This window comes from Malus sylvestris, chromosome 3 (assembly GCF_916048215.2).
Source record: "Malus sylvestris chromosome 3, drMalSylv7.2, whole genome shotgun sequence".
Taxonomy (NCBI): Eukaryota; Viridiplantae; Streptophyta; class Magnoliopsida; order Rosales; family Rosaceae; genus Malus; species Malus sylvestris.
In genome coordinates, this window is record NC_062262.1 from 467991 (window position 1) to 490501 (window position 22511).

Sequence of the window (22511 nt, forward strand, 5' to 3'; positions counted from 1 at the left end):
TTATTGGTGCACCCACCAAACACAAATGAGATATAGAATACAAGAGATTGAAAGAAAGGCAGAATCTTGTTTGACTGAAAATTGATAAATAATTGCATTATTTTCATATACGTGGGACCTCATACATATATATATATATACACACACACACACATACATATACATATACATATACATATATAGCATCACCTCTCACGTGTCATGCAAGTTCTACAGTACAGAGAATTGTTAAATCGAGTATATATATGGGTGTGTGTATATAGGTAGACATCTTAATCTGCGACTTATTCAGCAGAAACATGCAATTGATGGGTAAGTTCAAAAGGATGTGTGTATTTTGTGGAAGTAATTCAGGGCACAGAAAGATATTCAGTGATGCAGCTCTTCAACTTGGGAAAGAACTGGTTGGTAATTCTAACCTATATATATATATATAGCTAATAAAACACACTGGTTAATTAATAAATTGATTTGTTTTGTTTAATTATTGAATTTGCTTGATGGATTTGAGGGTTTTAATTGCAAGGGTTCTTAGTTAATCGATTAATTTTGCAGGTGGAGAGGAAAATGGATTTGGTGTATGGAGGAGGAAGTGTAGGGTTGATGGGATTGGTTTCTCAAACAGTTTATGATGGCGGATGTCATGTTCTTGGGTAAGATAAGACTAATCAATGAGCACGAATATTATAAAAATAGAAAACTTTGGATTTCGAAGATATATATTCTTAGCTAATATGATTTGCGAATCTTTAGTTAATTAATCAAGTGATTAATATTCTTGTTTTTGCTTTGGCTAGAGTAATCCCAACAGTCCTAATTCCCCTTGAGGTTCTCTCTCTCTCTCTCTCTCTCTCTCTCTCTCTCTCTCTCTCTCTGTGTATTCTGCACACATATAAATGCTAACTCATGAGTATTTGTTTTGTGTTGTGATTGAATGTTATTTAGATATCAGGCAATTCAGTAGGAGAAGTATTGGTTGTATCGGATATGCATGAAAGAAAGGCTGAGATGGCACGTCGAGCTGATGCTTTCATTGCATTGCCTGGTATATATATATACACACACATGTTTCATATGCTTCCTTAATTACAGTATTAATTTGAATTAATTAACCAGCAAAACAAATTAACTAAAGTTACAAATATCAGAGTATGTATAAACTTCTGATGATAGTTCATTGTTAATTAATTAAGCTGCATGCATGTATGTATCATGCATTTTCATTGTTAATTAATCGTATATTTGCCTGGCTTAACTGCGAATTGCTATAGGTGGGTATGGAACCATGGAAGAGTTGCTTGAGATGATAACATGGTCTCAGCTTGGAATCCATCATAAACCAGTAAGTAGTATATTACTATATATACATATTGTATCAACAATTGCATGTTAGTTTTATTTTCAGTTGTCAATTTTTGTTGGGATTAACTAATTAACTAGCTAGCTAATAACCTAAGTAGAATTATTGGACTTAGCATATATAATTTGATTGCATGTGCTATAGGGTGAGGAGGCATGCATAACCCTAAACTATAGGCATCGTTAATGATATTATTGTTTACTCAGATATTTGGAAAATTTTAATAATTCGTACAAATTTTCCACAACAAAATGATTGTAAGAAACAATAAGATTCCTCCCCACTCTTTCTAGAAACTTTTCAATAGGCCAGGAATATAGCCCGTTATACCAAGTTTCATAGTATAAGTGGTTAGAAGTTTTTTTTTTTTTTTTTTTTTTTTTTTTTTTTTAAGTTTCCAACCACTTGTATTATAACACTTATTACACCAGACTATGTTCCAAGCATCCTGAAAAATCTTTGTAGACAAATTTTGCAAACTAAATAATGCGTTATTAATATGAATAACACGATTATCAACTTTTAAGTAATAATTCAGTTATTAATTTCCATATCATTTAGTTTACAAAATTTAGTCTATAAATATATATATTTTTTAACATGCGATATTACTAAGGGGAAGGGGATAATCATTATCCTATAATTTCTGACATACTTGTGGATTTTTTTTTTATGAAATTTGAAAAAGAAAAAAAGAAAATAGAATTCACTTGGTTTTTTCTTTTTGCGGAAAAGACGACTACATGACATATTTGTTCATCAAATTTAGTGTGTTAAGGTAAATCTTGAACGTGTGCAATCACACCTATAGCATATCATTGTTTTTCATTCTTGTGATAATTACTGTTACATGTGAAGGTTCATCAAAACAAAAAACTTCTTGGTATATATAAGCTTTTCATTTGAAATGATTATAAAAAGGTCCATCCTAGGTCCTAAGAACTGCATCCTACACATTCATCTAGCTCTCCTCAGTTTCTTGTATGATGGCGTGCAAGTGAAATAACCTATTAATTTGGAAGGGAAAATATCATTGCACATTCTATGCAATGGAGGGAATTGGGTCTTAGGTGATAGTTCATGTATAAGCTCACATATTCGTGATCTAATTATGTGATTTTGATTATAGATCCATCATTTGTGATAAGAGAATAGATTCTTTAAAAATTGATAATAGAACTTTCAATTTCTTAATGAATCTTGTTACGATCTGTCATATTAAACGCATATACAGTTTATGATTGTACATACATATCAACCTCACTATGAGATCTAAATGCGTTGGATTGCTCGCGCGCCATCGCGCAGCTGACCTTCTTAGTTGCCATCCATTCAAATTAGCTAGCAAGTATTTAGCTCTATTTGGTTATAAGTCAGATCTTGCTTTCAGCTTGATAGCCATGGATGTGTGATACGGATGGGCCATGAATAAGACTTGGCAACCAATTTTAGGCCCATATATAATGTGATTGAGCCTTACTCTTTCCTTGACAAATCCTTATTAGCATGCCCTTACACTAGGAAAAGGACATTTGACCTTTTTCAATAATATTAACCCACCAAATTTATGTCATTACGAATTTGTAGCTTTGACATTAACATATGAATATACCACATATTTTTTGTCTGCAAAAATCAGGTGGGTCTCTTGAACATTGATGGGTATTATGATTGCTTGCTTCGTCTGTTTGACAAAGGTGTGGAAGAGGGGTTTATCAATTTATCTGCTAGGAATATTGTCATATCTGCAAAAACTGCTACAGAGCTGATACAGAAGATGGAGGTACTGGTATCACTCTCTCCTTTCATACTATTCCATGTCAAATTCCCGTTTTAGAAAGTACTTCTACTCATAAACGCTTCTAGTAAAAGTTCAACAAAATATTTGCTATCGGAAGTGCTTTCTACTTGGTCTTTCCTTGTCCAGCACCAAAAACTGCTTTTAGAAACCATAAGCACTTTTGGTTACCAGGAAGCACTTTTAGCCCTTACAAAAGCATTCCCGAAATTACTTCAATGTGGAAATACCATTGAGAACAAGCACTGGAGATGGTCTTAGCTTGGTTACATCATTTTCTGCTTTAAAGGCAGTTCGTGTTTTCTTATTTTTCTGCAGGAATACATGCCTTCGCAGAATCAAGTGGCTCCAACCCAAAACTGGGATGTGGAGGAAAACCATGCAAAAGGTTTGTTTTAGATGAAAGCAAGGATTGAATTTAATTACATTTGATTTTCTATAGTTTAATTTGCGTCTTGAGATTGTGGATGTAATTGATACAATTGATATGGTATTTCCTTCCAGATGCAATAACAAATGTGCCTCTTAAGACATAATTCTTCATTCCCATATGCATAAACTATAAACTGTGTAAGCATTCTGTAAAACTAAGAACACCAATGACGACTTTAAGGAACGATATGGCTACATGAGGAATTTTGGAGTTAAACCGATGCAAAAAGTTTCAAATTATCTGCAGGTTGAAATGTAAATCTAAATGTGCTGCATCGATCTAGACCTTGTAAGAGATCTCCACTTTTCAATTCAAATTTTCGTTCAATGGAATTGACTACAACTTGTAAGAGATAAAACTGATATAGGCTTTGATGTGATCAATAATACAACATATATAGCCTTTGATGATCAATATGAATTGCCAACATCCAATACAATAAAAGAACAAGCAAATAACAGCAATAAGCCTCACACGAATTCAACTGTATCATTCGAAAAGTGAATCAAAATATGGAATAAGGAACTAGATGTTTCTCCAACCTGGGTCAGCATGTGTTGATTCCGTCCTTGCAATCTGCCGTCAAATTATAGAATGTTTCCACACGCGTCTTTGCCCTGTAAAGAACCTCGGTATCCACTTCAACCCTCATATATCCATCGAAGTCAACTGGGCGTCCGTTGTTTAAAATGCTAGTCTCATTGTACCATTCACTTGTGTTACTCCAAAGTTCTTTGTAGTCATCAAGCAAATGAACCTTGTACTGTGACCTCAGTTTATCGAAGTAATTGTAGAACGGCTCATTGGTGGCTATATACAGATTCCTCCAAGGCTGCACCATCGTCTTAACCTTCTCAAGAAGCATGTCGGGGGATGTATCATAATCGAGGTGAGGCCAAAGCTCCTTATTCTGTGCCTTCTCTCCTCGCACAACATGAACAGCATCAAAATCCCAGTCCATTTTCCCACTTATCTCTGTAACAATATTCATCAATCTCTTTGATTTCCACAGGGCATGCCACGGCCTCTGAACGTACTTAGCAGCCTGTCCTTCACACACCCTGTACCAGTAGTTCTCTGGCTCCGGACCATCAAACTGCCTCCATATAATCGTGCTCCTCTCTTTCTTCAGCTGCATTGGCGTCACCTTATGGCTCGCAACCTTCTTAACGGGCACTTTCCTCTTATGGCTCCGATCCCACTTCTTCCAATCTTGCAGAAATTCAACCTCATCCACAATTGAGGCAGTTTCCTTCAGATGTTCATAATCAAAGTAGTACCGAAAATCTTTCTCCTCCTCATCTTTATTACTTGCAGTATAACTCCCCGCCAAGCAGACACTCAAATCCATCACAAACGTCCTGTTCAAATACATAGCCTCACCTAAACCACACAAGAAACTCCATTGGAACTGATTCATCCCCTTGCAATAATCCCCTCCACGCGAATAGTACAAGTACCTCCCCCTCCTAAAATTCCTATCCGATCCCAAGCTTGGGATTGTATCATTGATCTGTTCATCACGTACTGGTGGGGCGATTCTAGCATTCCCACCACCCCTGGTGCCATTACTACTAATCCTCCTCGCCCCCCTCGCATTAATACCTGAATGCCACCCTCTGGCGTGCACCACCTTATAAGTACAATTCACTCCGAATCCGAGCTTAAACCTCCTAAAATCCCTATACTTCCTCCAAGACTTCTCCTTTTTGTTCCTAAATTTCCACAACACGTCACATTCATCCTCTTTCGACCCGTTAACCGGCGTCTGATACTCCAAGAACACAATGTTCTTAAACAACCTCAAATTAAATCTCTCCACCGCAATCAAAGCCCGTGGGTCAGAGCAATTCACTCTCTCCAAATCCTCACAATTCAACCCGTCCGACAGGGTCGAATTGGTCGGACTGGAGACCTCGGCTTCGGCTTTCGCAATCACAGCCTCCGTGATTGCAAAACCCGAAGAAGCCGGGGGAACGACGGGGGAAAGAGGTAAATCCTCGCCAGTTTTGAGGACAGAGTCATCATTTTTGAAAGTGGCGTTCTCGGAAGCGGTGAAGAGTTTCGTTAAGGCCGGAGCTGACTCCAGCCATGGATCTGGGGGTTGGTAGGTGATGGCAATTACAGTAATTATAAGCACCGAAAATACAAAAACTGAGAAACAGAGATTGCTGATGAGTTTGATGATGTTTTGCCCGATGGGCTCCGTGGTCGGATTCGATTCTTTCATGAGTTTTCGAGAAAACCCAGGTGGGAAAACCGATCAGATCTTATGAATACATGTAGAAAAATGGTGGGTTTTGAGAGAAAGTGGAAGAAAATGAATGGGGAAAGGAAAACAGAGATTCGGAGTTTGGGATTTACTTACAGGCGATTGATTGATGAGATCTGCACAGAGAGACCAAAGTGTGAGACTTTTGAGTTTTACTTGAGTGGTTGTTTTTTTGTTTACTTTTGTTTTGAGGACGGTGGGTTGGATGTTAATGTCGTGCGAGACAGATTTGGAGTGTAGAAGCGGATGAGTGTTGGACTTGGGGAGCTTCAGTTGTAAGGGACGGAAGGAGGTTTCGGCTGGCTGGCCGCTGGCTTGTCTTTGACTGTTTCACTTGCACAGTTGCACTGCTTGCATTTGCCCACGTCAGTCGTTTAATAGGACAAGTACTTTTGTTAGGGCCCTTTTGGATGCATGGATTTGAGAGGGCCTAAAATTTCGACCATACTTTTTCTTTGGGCCTTAAACAGAAGCTTGTAAAAACGTGCAAGATCTCGTTCAAAAGTGCTAGCTGAAGTTGAGTTCTCGAGTACTAAACATCGCTCGACTCCCCAAGATCTTCCCACGCAATTCCGATGTGAGACTCGGGGTATCATAATCTCCCCTCCATAGATATGCCACACAACCTTTAACATGACCATGGATTTCACATTAGATCATCCTCAATCGAACGAGTTATACATAATCTTGTCCAGAATTATAATATTGTACAAAATTATTTTTAAATGGCCAATGTCACGCCATACTTATATATAAACATAGTCATCTTAATAATTGTTTTTCCTCATTGTCAAGGAGATTCATCATCACTATCGGCCATGAATTCAACAAGTATATGTTCAGTAGTTTGGACTACTGGATGGTCTGACATTTTATCCATAAGATTGATAAGTTAAATTTAGGAACTTTAACGAAAAACTCATTGTATTGTTCACTTTAACGAAAAACCATATTTTTACATTAAAAAGTCAATCTTGGTACTATTTACTTTACCCTTTATTTTGTCTTTATCGTTAAAAAAGTTTTCAAGTTATTTTCATTAGTTTTTCTTAATTAAAATGGTATTTATTCAATGCAATTTTCATCGTCTATTTTCCGCATTACTAATCTGTTTGGACTATTGAAGAAAAATTGAAATTTAACATAGACAAATGGGTTGCAGCTCAATATCAACTGTAATAACTCAAGGGATCATTCAAAAGTGAGACCTGGGAGTTTACTTTTTTGGATTCTTATACATCTCTAGACTACCCAAGGTCTCCTCCGTGCATTTCCGGCCTGGTATTCAGTGTATCACAGATGAGGATGGTAAAATAACAGCAATACTTGGATGATTAAAGATGAGTAGGAACTCATATTCAAAACTCTTAGTATTTTAATCACAGAGTTTTGTGCTTATGATCAGAATCGTTCATACTATGAATGACATTGTAAAGATCACATCTATAAATAATAAATTAAAACTAAGATCATTTAGTCAATCCATTGTTACAAATACTTAGACGGTTCGTAATGCTTTTACCAATACCATTCATTTGTTTTAAACAATTTGATGATTAAACGACCTAATTTTAATTGATTTTTTGCAAATGTGATCTTTATATGGTGATTTATAATATGAACGGTTCTAATTATAAATACGAAGTTATATAAATTAATAACGAATAATTTTAAGAAATTTTAAGTATGAGTTCGTATTTATATTTGAGTAGTCTTGTTCGTAAAATAATGATAGTGATTAGCCCACTTGGTAAAGAGCCGAAGAAACTGTGAGGAAAATCCCCATCTTCTTCAGAAACACAGTACAAGAGCCAAACCTTTTCTTTTTGCTCCACTTAATTAATCCTAAGTTCTGTTGCCTTGTTTGGGTTAATCATCGTTTGTTCTTTCAATTTTCTTATTTTGGTTTCCATGTTACATTTCAATTGTGTATTGCCACAATGACTCTTCATAACTATATAAAAAGGCATTCTAAACGTGATAGGAGAGACGTTCCGTACGAAATAGGCATTTTGATGACTCTGAAGGCTTTAGTAAAGAGGGGTATAGTGATGATAAAGAAGAAGACGACTTAAATCACCATGATCAAAGAGAGATGGAAGCATTCAGAAATAGCATAGTCACCAATTTGACGAATGCATCTCATTAGACTATTTTTATATTGAACTTGTACATATTTATTCTCTTTGAAGTATGTATGATATAGTTAATGGTATTTCAATTAATCCGAGAAAGACAACACTATTATTATATATTCGATGTTATTTTAAGGGGTGGATGAGGATTCTAGGGATCCTCCAATCGTCTTCGTTTATCATATATTGTGCGACCAGCATTCGTCAGGTACTATTTATATTCAATTTTAAATAAAAGAATTTACAATGATTTATGACCGCACGATATACAAAAAACAGACACAATTGGAGGATCCCCGAGATCCTCACAAAGAGGATCCTCATTCTTAAGGGGTAAGGTTATCCACACACAATTTTTACTTCTTATACACCTCTTTCAATTTTCGGTCGTCGAATTGAATGAATTGAAGAATATCAACGACAAAAATTAACAAAAATGTTTGAGATATCAAAATAAATGTGCGGATATCACTATCCTATTTTAACTACCTTATTTCAATATTATAATTTTTTTTTCCATGATAATTATTTAGATCTGGGGTAAAGTAAGACAATTTAAATTGGAATTGACCAATATTTTAAGGTATTTTATATTAGCATCCCACAAAATGTTGAATGCACCCCACATTAAAATTTAAGAGTGGTGATAAACCCATCTCACTGTCTTATTAATTCACCCCATTTTTTAATAAAAAATTTAGTATCAATTTTACCCTTTTATAAAATGACATCAAGGACTAGCACAAAAAAGAAAAAAAAAATTATCTCTTCATCGTCCCTTGAGTTGCTTTGAGAGATGTCGGGTCAGATTATCTTGAAAAATACGTCCTCAACTGTGGAGAATGTGAATTTGATTATTGAACCAACTTTGATTGGAAAGAACCCAACATCTCTCAATGCAACTCAAAGGATTCTCTCACTCGTCTTGTTGGGTTCTTTCCAATCAAAGTTGGTTCAATTTGTTCTCATGCTCCATTTTCAAACTCGAAAAAAAAAACCTGAAACCAAAAAAACAAGACGAGTGAGAGAATCCACATCGGTTTGTCTCTAATCACGCAAGCGGTCCTTTTCTTCCCACCCCTTTATTTTCTCTCCTTGGACCTCTCATTACCTCTCTGTCACTTCATTCTTCCTTCATCTATAACACCACCATTTCATTTTTGTTCATGTCCTCTCTCTCAAATTTCACACTCGTTTTCGAAGGTGTTTAATCATTTGATTTCAGTTTTTTGCAAGTGCAAGTAGAGGAGGAAGAGATATATTATAGCATATATATTAAAGGTTATTTTAGGAATAATAGTGAGTGGAAAAATAATATTTTAATTTTTTCACCTTTTTGAGGTGTGTGAGATTATAATGTGGGTGAAAAAATAAGATATTGGGGTGGGTCTAGTAACACTCAAATTTAATATTAAATTACTTATTTACCCTATTATGTAATGACAATTTTGACCTTATCAAGTTAAAAAATAAATAAAAATTCTAAATACACTCCAAATCACTTTTAATGTATTATTTATTTTATTTAGCTATCAAAATCTCTTCGACCCTCCATTGTTGAACAAAACTCTAACCAATGAAACTACAAACACGTTAATTGAGAAAAATTATTTTTGACGAATAAAACACGAAATTGATGTTTCGTAAACTTCACATGAGGTAAGACTTCAATTTTTTTATTGTTGTAGTGATTCTGACAACATCGATAATTATTGAATCTTACTTTTGCTACGTTATTCAAGCTTCTACGTTCGTATTCATCTTTTAGGGATCACAGGGATTACATGAAGAATTAAACATCTAAAATAACCACCAAATATTAAAAACAAACGACATTGGTTTTAATGGTGGAATTGAAAACAATCCACATATGCTTTAAATCCCAAGCGGCATATTTTGTCAAAATTCCAGTCGGCATTTTTTGTCCAAGTCAAAAGCTTTATAAGATTTGAGAAATGTGGAATGTATAGAAAATATGGGGTGCATGTAGAAAATGTAAGGTATATAGTGAAAATGTGAGGTGTGAGGGTATTATAGGAAAGTATGTGGGGTGTATTAAGATAATTTTTCATTGAAAAAACAAATGTAGGGTATATTAAGTATGTGGGGTTTATTCAACAATTTATTGGGTGTTAATATAATAAGCCATATTTTAAGTTTTTAACTACTTAATTAAATTAATAATCATCCTACAACATGTCCTTTTTTATTATTTTACACACTCAATAGTTTTATATAAAAATTTATTAAACACTCTTGATACAGTCTTTTCTTTAACTAAAAGCAGTTTTACCAGTTTACCAAACCCTTGCATGTTTTTCTTAAGCTATTTATTCTCACAACACAGTAGAAGCAGTTATAATAAAAACATAGCAACCCCAAACGCCTTACGCGCAGTGAGCAAAGCTTAACCAGATCACCGAAGAGCATGGTTGTAGTCATGAAAGTGAAACTGTTTGTAGATAAAATGAGCCAACCATTTTGAAGCTGCGAATGACAGTACAGCAGCTGCAACGAGCATAGTTCTTGCAGCCACCGATATGGCAGCCTGCTTGGTTGCTGCAACAATTCCAACTAAAGAAAGAGCGACGACCTGCAAGACAACTTCAAGCACTTTCAGACCTTTGTATCCGGCGCTGCAACTGCTGCAGTTCACCACATGGGACCAGTACCTGAAAAGGTTGTGCAAAAACCCATCGATGACGATTCAACAATATACGACTTTTAAGTTTTAACGCACTCTAACTTGGTTCTCAAGGCCACAACACAACCCGGTAAGGCAAATGCTTGCATTTCAACTAATAAACCCAAATTTTTTAATGTGCCCCGGAAAATTCTATATCTTTTAATGGCTGAAGATTCGAAGTACAAACTGAGAGATGCTTGAAGTTATTTCCAGGAAAGGAGTAAAAACTGTTCTAATTTTCGGAAACTAAGTAATCAAATTGTTGTTTAAGTCCTGCTTCATAACTATGTGATAGTTACCTATCCATCAACTGTTCTCTAGGAGGAGAGGGGGGAAGAGCCCCACTGAACTTGCCTCTCCAATCTACCTGACCGCCAGCATACTTGTTTAACCATTTTCTGAAACCAACCACAAGGGCATCTGACTTTGTTGGCACAAAACATGCTTTCTGCCACTGGGCAGGGCCAGCTTCCATTATCTTACGTTCCTGTGCGAAGAACTCGTTAGAATGTTTTTCTTATTGTTCAGAAGAAAAGGCTCCACCAAAAAATTAGTGTCTTCCACATTCAGCAAGTGAAAAGCAAGATAATTTCTAAACCTACTATCAAGAGTTAAAAGTCACCTCAACATGAAGAAGATATAAATCGGAGTCCAGAATCAGATTTTGTCCAATATGAAACACCCACCGCGGAACAATCCTGTCAACCCATATGCCGAAGTTTCCCGGTAAGGTCCATATCATCCTGCTATTACCCGGACTAACTGGGATGCAAATAAAAACTACAACAAGTGGCCCCTGGGCTGATGACACCTACACAAATCACCAGACACATAAACAGATGTACAAAAGGATAAAAAGATAAAGGATTTGAACGAAAAATAGAATGTTCTACCTTTTTGGTTTCAGCTGATGATGCAGCCACATTACCCTGCTCAAGCGGATCAAGAGGAGAAACGTAGAACACACATGGTGGCAAAAATTTACTCTGACCCCATTCCTGCTTTGCGATGAAACCATTTACGTCTAACTTCTGAACACTCAAATCCAATGGTTTACCTCCTTCTCTATCAGCTTTCACTGTAAAGAAATGAAATGTAAATCATCCTGAACCTCCTACACAAAGCGAAATTAACTTAATGAAAGCAATGCATAAGCTAGTATTTGCCTTTGGGTTTTTCCAGTGGTTGCAATATTCCATAATGTGCATATGGAACATGAGCAGGGTCCATAAGATTTTCAATCAAGACCTCATACCTGGAATTGCAATAAAGATGACAAGCAAAGTTAAAAAGAGGAAAAGCTGAAAAATGAAAATTCCCTATACCAAAGCTTTCTCGAATCCATTAGTCACATAAGAATAATCGATATTACATATCGATGCACCTAAAAAATCTTTGACATGAAAGAGGAAATAAGACCTGGATGCAGATTCACAAGGTTTCTTATAAAGGAGTATTATGCCTCAGTAGAGAAATAGTTTCATATCGGAACTATTTGAAAAAAAAAAATCTTTACTTACCCGTAAGGAATCTCTCTGTTTCCCATTGGACCACTATACAATGGATCATCTAGTTCGGGTATGTAGGGAGGTTTTTTATCTGCAAGAACATCTTTGTATTGAGGATCGGAATTTGGCCAAAACCACACAATACCATTCTGCACCGTTGTTGGATAAACAGCTACACATGTTTTTTTATTCGTGTGAATCTGCATATTAAGGTGAAAGCATCATCCCTATTCATCTTATTTAAACTACAAATCATCCACAGCATGTAATTTATTGCCATAGAACCATTTCTGCAAGAAGAACAACCATAGGAGTTTCGATTCAAACTTGAATACTATTTCTATTACTATTACTATTACTAAGGCTTGAATACTATTTCTATTACTATTACTATTACTAAGGCCACAGTTCGTCTCTAGGATTGGGTGATGAATAACTCACTAGATTCGATGTATGGTGAAATAAGAAATGAATTTCAACTGCCAAATTGTCATAATTGAGGAATTAGATGGATTAACATAATTAAGCCATCGTCCGTGAACTGCAACAATTAGTAAGCTACAACACAAAAACGTCAGATTGCAACAACTGAAACTACAGAAATCGAAGAGGAACTTCGCCCGAAACTAGAGAAACCAAAATCATACTTTCATTCAAAACTATGGTATTATGTGGCATCTCTAGCAGTCTATCTGATTAACTTGTATGAAGGTTTACCATTGTTTATACCATACTTAGGCCTCCATATTTAGACCTTGTATAAATACTCGGATGACTCAAATGTAATTATGTAATAAATAAATGGGCAAATATGTAAAAAGGAAGGAGCCCTTAGTATATAAAAGGGTCTCCTCAACCTCATAATCCAAAAACTCTCTTTCCCTCACAATCCTCTCACAAATAGAGAAATACAATATCAGTATAGACGTAGCCCAAATATTGGGGTGAACCACGATACATCTTGTGTTCTTTACTTTCTTGCAAATTCACAGCCGAATTTACGTTGTTCCAAGACCCCTCCGGTTTTGTGCATCAACAACCATAATCATAAGTAGCCATAAGTAGCTATATATATATATATATATACACACACACACGTATATATATATTACTTGCATGAAGGTGAAGGATTTCGTTCAAGAATTATTTACCGGAGGGCCATCAGTTGGTGCTTGAGGGATGAACTTGCAGTCACCGGAGCCATTAAAACACCAACCATGATAGACACACTGCAACCTGCCCCACTGATCAATCCTCCCTTCCGACAACGGCGCCAACCTGTGCGGACAAGCATCATGGAAAACCTTCCAAGCACTCTCGTTCCGGTCCCACCACACCACCACGTCTATCCCCAAAACCTTCTTTCCATGTGGGACCCTCTTATCAAGATCACAAACGGGCATCAGCGGATACCATTGGGCGTACCAGTCGAATTTCTCCTCTTGGGTCGGGTTCTCAAGTGATAAGTCGGGTGGGTTTGCAGGCTCGGTCGAAACAGAGGATTGTACGGCGTTGAAAGTCTTGCATGCTGATGATGCGGTTCTTTGAAACGGTGAAAAGGGTGAACTGAGTTGCGGGTTAAAACCAGAGAAAGTAAGTTTTTTGGGTTGGGATTTGTCAAATTTGGAGGGGAGTTGCAGTGATGGAAGAGATGAAATTCTCAGAGCTTCCATGACTGCTGCCACCTTTGGAGGTAAAAACTTGGAAGTAAAAGTGTTGTCTTCTATGTGTACTCAAACTTTTCTTGATGGTCGTAGTTGTTTTCCGCATGGTACTTATTATACCATGACCGATTGGCCTTGTTTTTCCATGTTCAGCCCCCCGGCCCCCCCCCAAGGAACAAATTGGTTGGTGGGAAAAATGCAAAAGCAGCACTAATATAAATCAAATTTTTAATCTAAATCTAGAAGCTATTGTTTGAAAAAAGGGTTCATATCAACACGATTTCTTGATAGAGTGAGTAATTTCAACCCAATATGGTATGATATGATCTTTTCGTTTGAGAAAAAAAGAGAGGAAAAGCACCCTTCCAGCTCTACTGTGCAAACGAAAACTGAGGAAAAGTAAACCAATGACTGGGTCTTCATTTTTTTTCCACACTGCCTATCATATTTGCAGCAAGCAATCACCATCACATAAAGCAAAAGGTTTAGATTTTTATCTCTGTCAAGCAACAGCAACAAACACAAGAGCCTCAATTCAAAGATCAACCCTTTATTCAGAAAACTCTACGTTGCACGAATTTGTTGAATTAGAATCAAACTAATGAGATTGAAATCAAACTTTTAAATGAAATCCAAAAAATGAAATTGAAATTAAATAAAACCCTAACTCAATTAAAGCCCGTGTTAAAAACTCCTCAGTGATATTGAAATTAGGGTTATTATCACTTTACTATCATCAAGTATTGTGATCTTCAAATAGCAAAAACGTTACTCTTACCATATTTGTACCACCTCTCTATTAGAAATGAGATCCACATATGTTAATGAGTCATGCCTCTAAGCAGTGTTACAAATACGGTATAGAAAATATAGTAAGTGCAACATTACTCCAAGAAGTAGGGAATCTGATGAGGTTGAGAGTACAAGAAGAAAAAATTGAATCTTGATTTGTATTAAAATTGAAAGGGCATCAAACCCACCAAAATTCTAGGATTTGTCATCTCCTTTTGTACAAGTCTACAAGATGAAGGAATGAACAAACACAATTGTTGCTTTATCATCATTTCTATACACAAAAGAATAAATGAATCTATATTTTTCAGTCATGAGACATAAGCAACGGCGGGTGCTCTACTTCCTGTAAAAAGTTGGAAGGACTGAGTTCTAGGAAGGTTAATGCTTTCTGAAGAAAGCTTCACTCTCTCAAGTGCCAGGGAGCTTACGAGTGCTTCCACCTCCCCGACACATTTTGTGGGTGTCAACACCCTTGGACAATGCGCTGGTGATCCGCGGAGAGAAGTATGACCTCAAACCGGCAGCACTTCGTGGAGACAAGTTCACGTGCTCCAGTGCTTGGAACTGGAGCTCCGAGGGATAGTCCCTCATACAACCAATGCGAGGTCCAGCTCCCGTTGTCCATTTGCATGATAACTGTCTTCCAAGTTGGAATGATTCCATTCCCTTGTGTGAGTTAATCCTTTTGAGAATTGATTCTTGAGGAACCGCTTCTTCCTCCGTCTCTTCATGGTTTTCTTCAAACAGGTTCTTCTTTGAAACCATGTAATCCTGTTCCGATGGGAGAGTTTCATCCACCGTTTCATAACCATCAACTGGATTTTCTACTGGAATACCGCTGCAACTTGAACCAGCAGGTTGAGTTGCACTCTCTACCTTCTCCAAATTCCTTTCCCTGTTTGGTATTGCAAGATTAGACAATTTTCTGCTAACACAGCGCGGCTGGCTTGACATATGAGAGTCGATTGCAGCAGCTTGTCCTACTGAATCATTGTCCTCCGGAATCAATTCTTCATCAATAGTCTCTTCAGTCTTTAAATCACATACATTTGAGAGCAAGTCCTCCTCAGATGAGTTGCATCTAATATGAGCACTGCTTCTTTTCTTGCTAAGCGAACCCTCCTCTTCCTCATCAACAGGACTTAACTGAAAATAACAGAAAAGTGGGATTATTAGTATAAAGATTTCCACTTATTTTCTCTTGAAACCTATTAAATCGTAGTAAAAGAATATAAAGTTTTATTTTTCTTAATTTATACCTTAACATCTGTGAGATCCACGTTGTTCTCTTCAAGGAATGAAAGTAAGTCCCTGAAATTTTCTTCTGTAGGCCGATAGTGACCACTGTGAGGCCATACAGCCTGTACAAAATTAACAAGAAATCAATGTTAGAAACAATCACAATATGTCAATCTCTGCCATATGTATGCAAAGAGTAGGAAGATTTTACGAGTTTTTCGTACTATAGCCGTACCTTAATAATACCGTGTTCAACAACTAATCTCCCAGCAGCAGATGTGGCTCCTCCAGCCAAAAAACTTGAATGCTGAAATGTCCCCTTCTTTTTCTTGCCTACATATAAGGTTCTAGAAGCACTGAGGACAAAAATCCATTTGGCACCATCGGATTCTCCAGTTGTATGGAGGAGCTCCCCTGATTGCTTGAAGAATAATTTTCCATCCTCCAAAACAACTTCATAGGCCATTCTTTCCATCTACATTGAGAAGAATAAAAATCAGTAACAAAATTTCAGAAGAAACAGATTAAATGATCACCAATAAGAACATAAGGGCTCACCGGTCCGAGGTACTTGATACACTGCTGTTGAAGTTTCGATCGAGGGCATTTTTCAACAAGATTTACTTCCTTCCCTTCTCCTATGTCTAGCCAGTAGAAGAACGGTTCTCTACTCTGACAGTGAAGCCATTTAACGTAGTAAAAGTGTAGGTTATGTCCGTACCGATGCCTTGGATCAATCTGTTTTTAATCAATAACAAAGAATCGAGATCAGTAATGGCTCATGAGTCATAACAGATAGATGAAGAAAAAATCAAGAGTCAAATGCAATCAACTTACCGCCTCAAGCCAGTGCTGCAAAGCAAGCTTTTGTGCTTTTTCATTCTTTGATAGACCTTTTCCAACCTGCAGCGACAAAGAAATTCTTAGTTTTCCTGAAAAAATTATGAGAAACTTAAAAGTGAAGTATAGTAATCTGTTAAAATTTTACCTTTGCGGCTCTGGTCCTTGCTCTAGACCAACGCGAAATGGCAGTTTCATGTTTCTCGATTTCAAAGAAGGAAATAGAACTCCGCTTGAGCTCAGCGAAATCTAATAGCTTCCACCTACATTATTTCAAAGAATTTAAAATTAATAAGATAAAAGCACATTAATTTTTTTTTTATAAAATGGAAAGATTAGTTAGCACATGATAATGAAATGCATACCAGCTCTGTTCAACAAGAACTGCACAATCTGCTAGCTTTCGTCTGGTTCGGAAGCTTTTGTATACTTTCTGCAATTTAATTGCGGCCATGTGTTTGGGGCTGGCGGGATCCAAAAGTTGCGAGGGCCAGACCATCCCCGGAGGACTATCTGATCTTGGGGAGTGAATGTCAGTCTCTTTTCTAATGGGGCTGATTGGTGCAACGGTCATTTCTTTGCTGAAAGGGCCGACTGATGCATCGTTCTTGCTCTTTTCTAACGAAGGAGCCTTGTGCAACATCATTTTCTCTAACTCTCTCCCTTTAAAGCTAACAGAAGTTTCAAGTGTCATCTTTCCAGAACCTAAGGATTTCATTATTGTGGGTTCTGCATCACCACTATTGAAACTAACTGATCTAACCGGAGTTTTAACTTCATTGTGTCCAAAGCTGATAGACCTTACAATGACTGATTCTAACCCACTTTCCAAATCACCGTACTGCGAAAATGGGCAAGAAAAGGAAATCCCCATTCGACAGTGAAAGCGGTTTTATCAACCCAGACAAATCGGACTCCTGAGAGAACAAAATAAATGAGGTTTAGTGAACATTTCATATCATACAATCCATCATACAGCATAAAAGCATGAATGAAGGTAAATCAAGCTGCTATCGGTGTAAACATGCAGTTAAATTATCCCACCATGAAAAGAGCTTGAATCTACAAAACCTATAGCCTATGGGAAGATTTGGCATACAACCGAAAAGGTGACGAAACATACACATCCAGATGCAATTGCATTACTATTGTCTCGTAATAGCATTGCCTATAAGGTAAAATCTGTCAATGTGCAAACAATTGAAGAACAAGAGGTATCATTTTATGCTTCTGCATAAACCATTGAAAAAGACCATGAATCCACATTTAGTGAATAATCTTTTGCATTATTGGATCAAACTTTGCATACAAACTCATTAAACAAGGAGCAGGGATCCACAAAACCCATTACTTGGTCACTCAAACTCAAACAAAAATCACTGAAGAACAAGCACATTTCCATGAACTCGAGCAAACCCAGAGAAACCCATTTCATCAAAGTATCATAAAGACACAAACTTTCACCCAAGAAAGAAACTTTTACCATTTCTAACTTCACTTTACCCAAACAGCAAACAGACAAAACAAGTAGAAAAAGAAGAGCGAAATGCGAAATTATGTACAGAATTAAAGGGGGCATTGTTACCTTAAAAGGAGGATCTTGCAGCCAACGAAAGAGCAGACAGAGATTTTTGTGTAAAAATAGAAACGAAGGTTTTGAATTTGAATGGCGAGTGAGAGAGTTGGATTGGTTTGGTTTGGTTTGAAAGGGTTCTTTTGGATTAAAAGAAGAGTTAGTTTCTCTCTTCCTTCCTTGCTGTACAAATATCTTGTGCTTTTCAAACTCTCCCTTCCATTGATGCATAATATATAGGAACATCACAGGTGATGGAGAGAGAGAGAGAGAGAGAGAGAGGTGTGGCGGGGGGGGGGGGGGGGGGGGGAAGGGAGAGAGTCAACCACGTGGATTTGGGGATTTTACTGGGAAAATAACCAAAATTTGAAAGAATTTTCTTTTTCCTTTAATTTTTGTTTTACCAAAAAATAAAGCTTTATGTTTTTGTTTGTTTTTTCTTCCTTCCCTCTTTCTGAGAAATTGTAAGAATTCACACACAAAAACTAATTTTGATACTTGACCAAGTCGGCAAATCTTATATGTGCCCAAAACTGCATACAAATGACAAAATATAACTTTTAAATGGTTTTACAAATGACAAAATATAACAACATATTACCCATTCTAAAAAGATTAAAACAAAAAGTTCATGATGAAGTTACATATACATAAACATATAAAATACTATCACATAAGTAATTAGAATAAAAAGTTCAAATTTTGTTGTGATTAATATCTACTATCTTAATTACCATTTTCTTTTTCATGTTAATCCATCTAGCAGACTAGTATTATTTTAAGTCTTTGACTTCATCATAATTTGAACAATCTCAATATACGCGTAGCACAATTCTCATATATATTATGAAAACTATCACATAATTGATTGTCTATGTATGTGTCATTTTCACTTGAAATCATAGTCAATTTACAAAGTGAGATTGACTCTCACATATAGTCGCCAGCACTTATGTCATTATATAGAATCGTCGTACCTCCAAGTAATATGGGTAACGTTGCTTAACTCTCAAGCTTTTGTGTGTTCAAATTACATCTGAGAAATATTTTAGTTCATCATCCTATTTATCATGTTAGATGAGCTTAAATTTTGATATATGTATAGTGGATCAACATAAATTTCAAAACTTATCTAATAGTGATAAATAAAACGGTGAGCATATTACCCCCACTTGAGGGTGATGAGTACAAATGCATTCCTCTATCTATTCATACGTAAGTTGTGATGGTGATTAATTAGAGGGGAGCTAGCCACTTGGCATTTAATTAGTGATCGGTTTGATATGGATGATGTGTTTGAACATGTGTAGTGTTTTAGATGGATATGATGAGTTGTTGCTTGTTGGACATGATTAATTTGGCTTGTTGTGTTAATTATATTGGTCTCTATTGAATTTGTTCTATATATGTGTATATTCGAAAGTGAAAGTTCAAAGTCTTTGAAATTTCCATGCATTCGCTTCTATAGTTGGAGCTATGTCGTACAAGTTGACTTGAAAATACCAAAATGCAAGAGGTTTGATGAGTTAATAACAAAAAAAATTCCTTGAAAAGTCTAAAGCTTGTGTTCTGTTTAGTTCCCACACATTCAAGAAACAGTATATATATTATCTGTCCAAGGATACAAAACTAAAGCGTTTATATATAGGCTGTCTGTCTACAATATACATATATGAAATATATGCGTATATGTGCATGCATTTTCGTACGAAACATTTCTTATTTAATTATAACAAACTACTTTATATCCTACTATAATTAATCAGTGTGACATACATATATATGTGTGCTCTTTGGTTTGCCTGCTATTTAAAAAAGGGTAATGCTAAAGCGACTAGTTATTTAAATCATATTTTGTAAATCATATGATGTGATTGTTGATGATTGAATTATTACTTAGGTGTTGATTAACGTGCTTATATTTTCTATTGATGACACTGACACAACATATGGTTTGCATTTATCTAAAAACTGCATATACCTAGCATTACCCTTTAAAGAAAGAAAAATTAACAAGGATATATGTATTTGCGTGTGTGTGTGTGTGTGTATATATATATATACACACACATATATATATATATATATATATATATATATTAATAATTAGTAAAACACTAATAACTCTTTGTGTCTACTATATATACACAATGACATGTAATTTTGTATGATTCATTCCATCATGATTAATTACAAAGTTACAATTAGATGTACTGATGTACATGTAATTTTGAGTTTATACCAACGATAAAACTTTGTTCCTTTTCATTTCAATGGGATTAATTGGGGTTACATAGGAAATTTGATTTTAGTAAAAGTCTTCCTATTTGCTAATCCGATGAACAATAATATAAAACATCTTCCTAATTGCTATCCAAATAGCAATAATGGATCCTAATTAAGCTGAGGTGGTAAGTAACCGTATATACCAGTGAGCATAGCAACATAGCTGGAGAGCACGCGTGGTCTATAAATATTATTTGACAGCTGCTATATATAGCGATATGCAGCATGCTACATATTATTTAGGGGTGGATTCGTGGCACCATAAAAAAACACAAGTTTTTGTTAATTTTGTTAAAATGTTGACGTGGCTATATAGCGGTTTAGATTCAGACCCAAAACCATTAAACTGTTCACGGTTAATTTTGTTAAAATCATGTATTTTCATGTTAAAATGTTGACATGATATCGCTATATATAGCAGCTGTCAAATAATATGTACCACTTATTGTTTTCAATTTTTAGGGTTTAGATTCGCACTCAATTTGGTGGTTTTAGAGTAATATAGTCCTCAACATCCTTAATCTCTAGATACAGACCCAACCACCGGATGGTAGTCGTCGTCGTGGTAAAGTATTCTGAGAGAGAGGAAACTGGATTTTTTTCTCAGTATTATTAAAAAATACATGATTTCTAAGGCTATACAAAGTATGTGTAAGGGTGTGAATAAAATCTAGTTACAAGAGCGCCATAGTAGTGACGTGTTCCATTGGATACGAAGCTTTTACGTGGAAAAACAGACTTGTGGTGCAATTGACCGGAAGATGTGAACACGAAGTTGGAGAAAATTTTCAGAATAGAAGAGATGATGAAGAGAAAAAGGAAATAAAGGGGAATACAAGAGAGAATCAAAGAACAACTAATTAGTATTGAGGAGAGAATCAAATTCTTAATTAAGAAAGTTTTGGATTTTATTTTTATTTCTAATGTATATTTGTTTGAAAAATTATATGTCAAAATAAATATCATGTCAGATTGCATCTCAACCATTAAAAGTGAACTAATCTAATGATTTAAAACTTGTGTTTTTTTATATAGCCAAGCTTTGACTGCTTAATTGTTTGTGCCCTATTGACATTCCCAGTGAAATCCCAGCTCCCATAATTTCAAGAGAGTTTTAACGAAAAACCCGCAGTACTCTTCAATTTAACGAAAAATCATATTTTTACACTAAAAAGTCAATTATGTTACTATTCATTTTACCCTTTATTTTGTCCTTATCGTTAAAACTCAAAGTTTTCAAACACTTTTCAGTAGTTTTCTTACTTTCAAAGATACTAAAGAAACAGAGAAAAAAAACGCGTTTCTAACTGTGAGTAGTAGTCGTCAGCACCGACGTATTATATAGAGCAACGCTGCATTAAAACATTATGGTGGTAAACGGAGTAGCAGTAGTAGTGCCGACCAAGTAAACTGTAAAGGTGAACTCAACTTTACTGTGCTTCTGCATTAAAACAGTATGACCAGGAGGATCTTCTCCGATCCTTTTTGTGAGAATTTTGAGGATTCTCAAATCGTGTCATTTCATCGTATATCATACGATCATTTTTCGTTAGATATTATTTATATTTAATTTAAAATAGAAACATTTAAAATGATTTATGACTAAATAATGTACAATAAATAGATACGATTTAAAAATATTTATGATCCTCACAAAGAGAATCTAGAGAGAATGCTAATTCTTATGATGACGTTTCCTGGATTTGGCTTTCGGCCTTTGGCTTTTGAAATTTGGTGGGTCATGGTTGATCAATGCCGGTCAAACCGGTCCAGAAGTTGGCTGTCCAGTTTGAGCTTAATGGATTTGGATCCTCTCCTGAGCCAATGGAGGGGATCCTTCTGATTAACCATTGTGGATCGTTGTATTTTTATTCAACGACTACAAACAATAGGAATTCCTTTAAAGTTATAATAATTATAGT

The 22511-nt window shown here is 35.9% G+C and overlaps 3 protein-coding genes and 1 pseudogene across 4 annotated transcripts; 1 reads left to right on the forward strand and 3 right to left on the reverse strand.

The window, feature by feature from the left end:
* Positions 1-232: 232 nt before the first annotated feature.
* LOC126615655 (cytokinin riboside 5'-monophosphate phosphoribohydrolase LOG8-like) lies at positions 233-3694 on the forward strand. 2 transcript variants are annotated; one of them, XM_050283518.1, is made up of 7 exons: positions 233-404; positions 556-653; positions 798-828; positions 946-1045; positions 1272-1342; positions 3000-3149; positions 3477-3694. In XM_050283518.1, exons 1-7 carry the CDS (start codon positions 300-302, stop codon positions 3555-3557), a joined length of 636 nt encoding a protein of 211 aa, XP_050139475.1. In that variant the 5' UTR covers positions 233-299; the 3' UTR covers positions 3558-3694. The 2 variants fall into 2 exon arrangements, with proteins under 2 accessions (XP_050139475.1, XP_050139477.1); XM_050283520.1 differs by having other exon boundaries at positions 236-404; positions 3000-3143.
* A 177-nt stretch (positions 3695-3871) lies between these two features.
* LOC126615654 (uncharacterized) lies at positions 3872-6202 on the reverse strand. Its single transcript, XM_050283517.1, has one exon. The coding sequence runs from the start codon at positions 5819-5821 to the stop codon at positions 4139-4141; it is 1683 nt and encodes a 560-aa protein (XP_050139474.1). The 5' UTR covers positions 5822-6202; the 3' UTR covers positions 3872-4138.
* A 3980-nt stretch (positions 6203-10182) lies between these two features.
* On the reverse strand, positions 10183-14256 carry LOC126617456 (protochlorophyllide-dependent translocon component 52, chloroplastic-like). The gene is made up of 7 exons (XM_050285512.1): positions 13344-14256; positions 12205-12392; positions 11851-11939; positions 11578-11762; positions 11307-11495; positions 10984-11171; positions 10183-10670 (listed from the first exon to the last, which is right to left on the reverse strand). The coding sequence occupies exons 1-7, from the start codon at positions 13863-13865 to the stop codon at positions 10415-10417; spliced, it is 1617 nt and encodes a 538-aa protein (XP_050141469.1). The 5' UTR covers positions 13866-14256; the 3' UTR covers positions 10183-10414.
* Positions 14257-14789: 533 nt separating this feature from the next.
* Positions 14790-18575, reverse strand: LOC126617455 (IQ domain-containing protein IQM2-like; annotated as a pseudogene).
* Positions 18576-22511: the final 3936 nt, after the last annotated feature.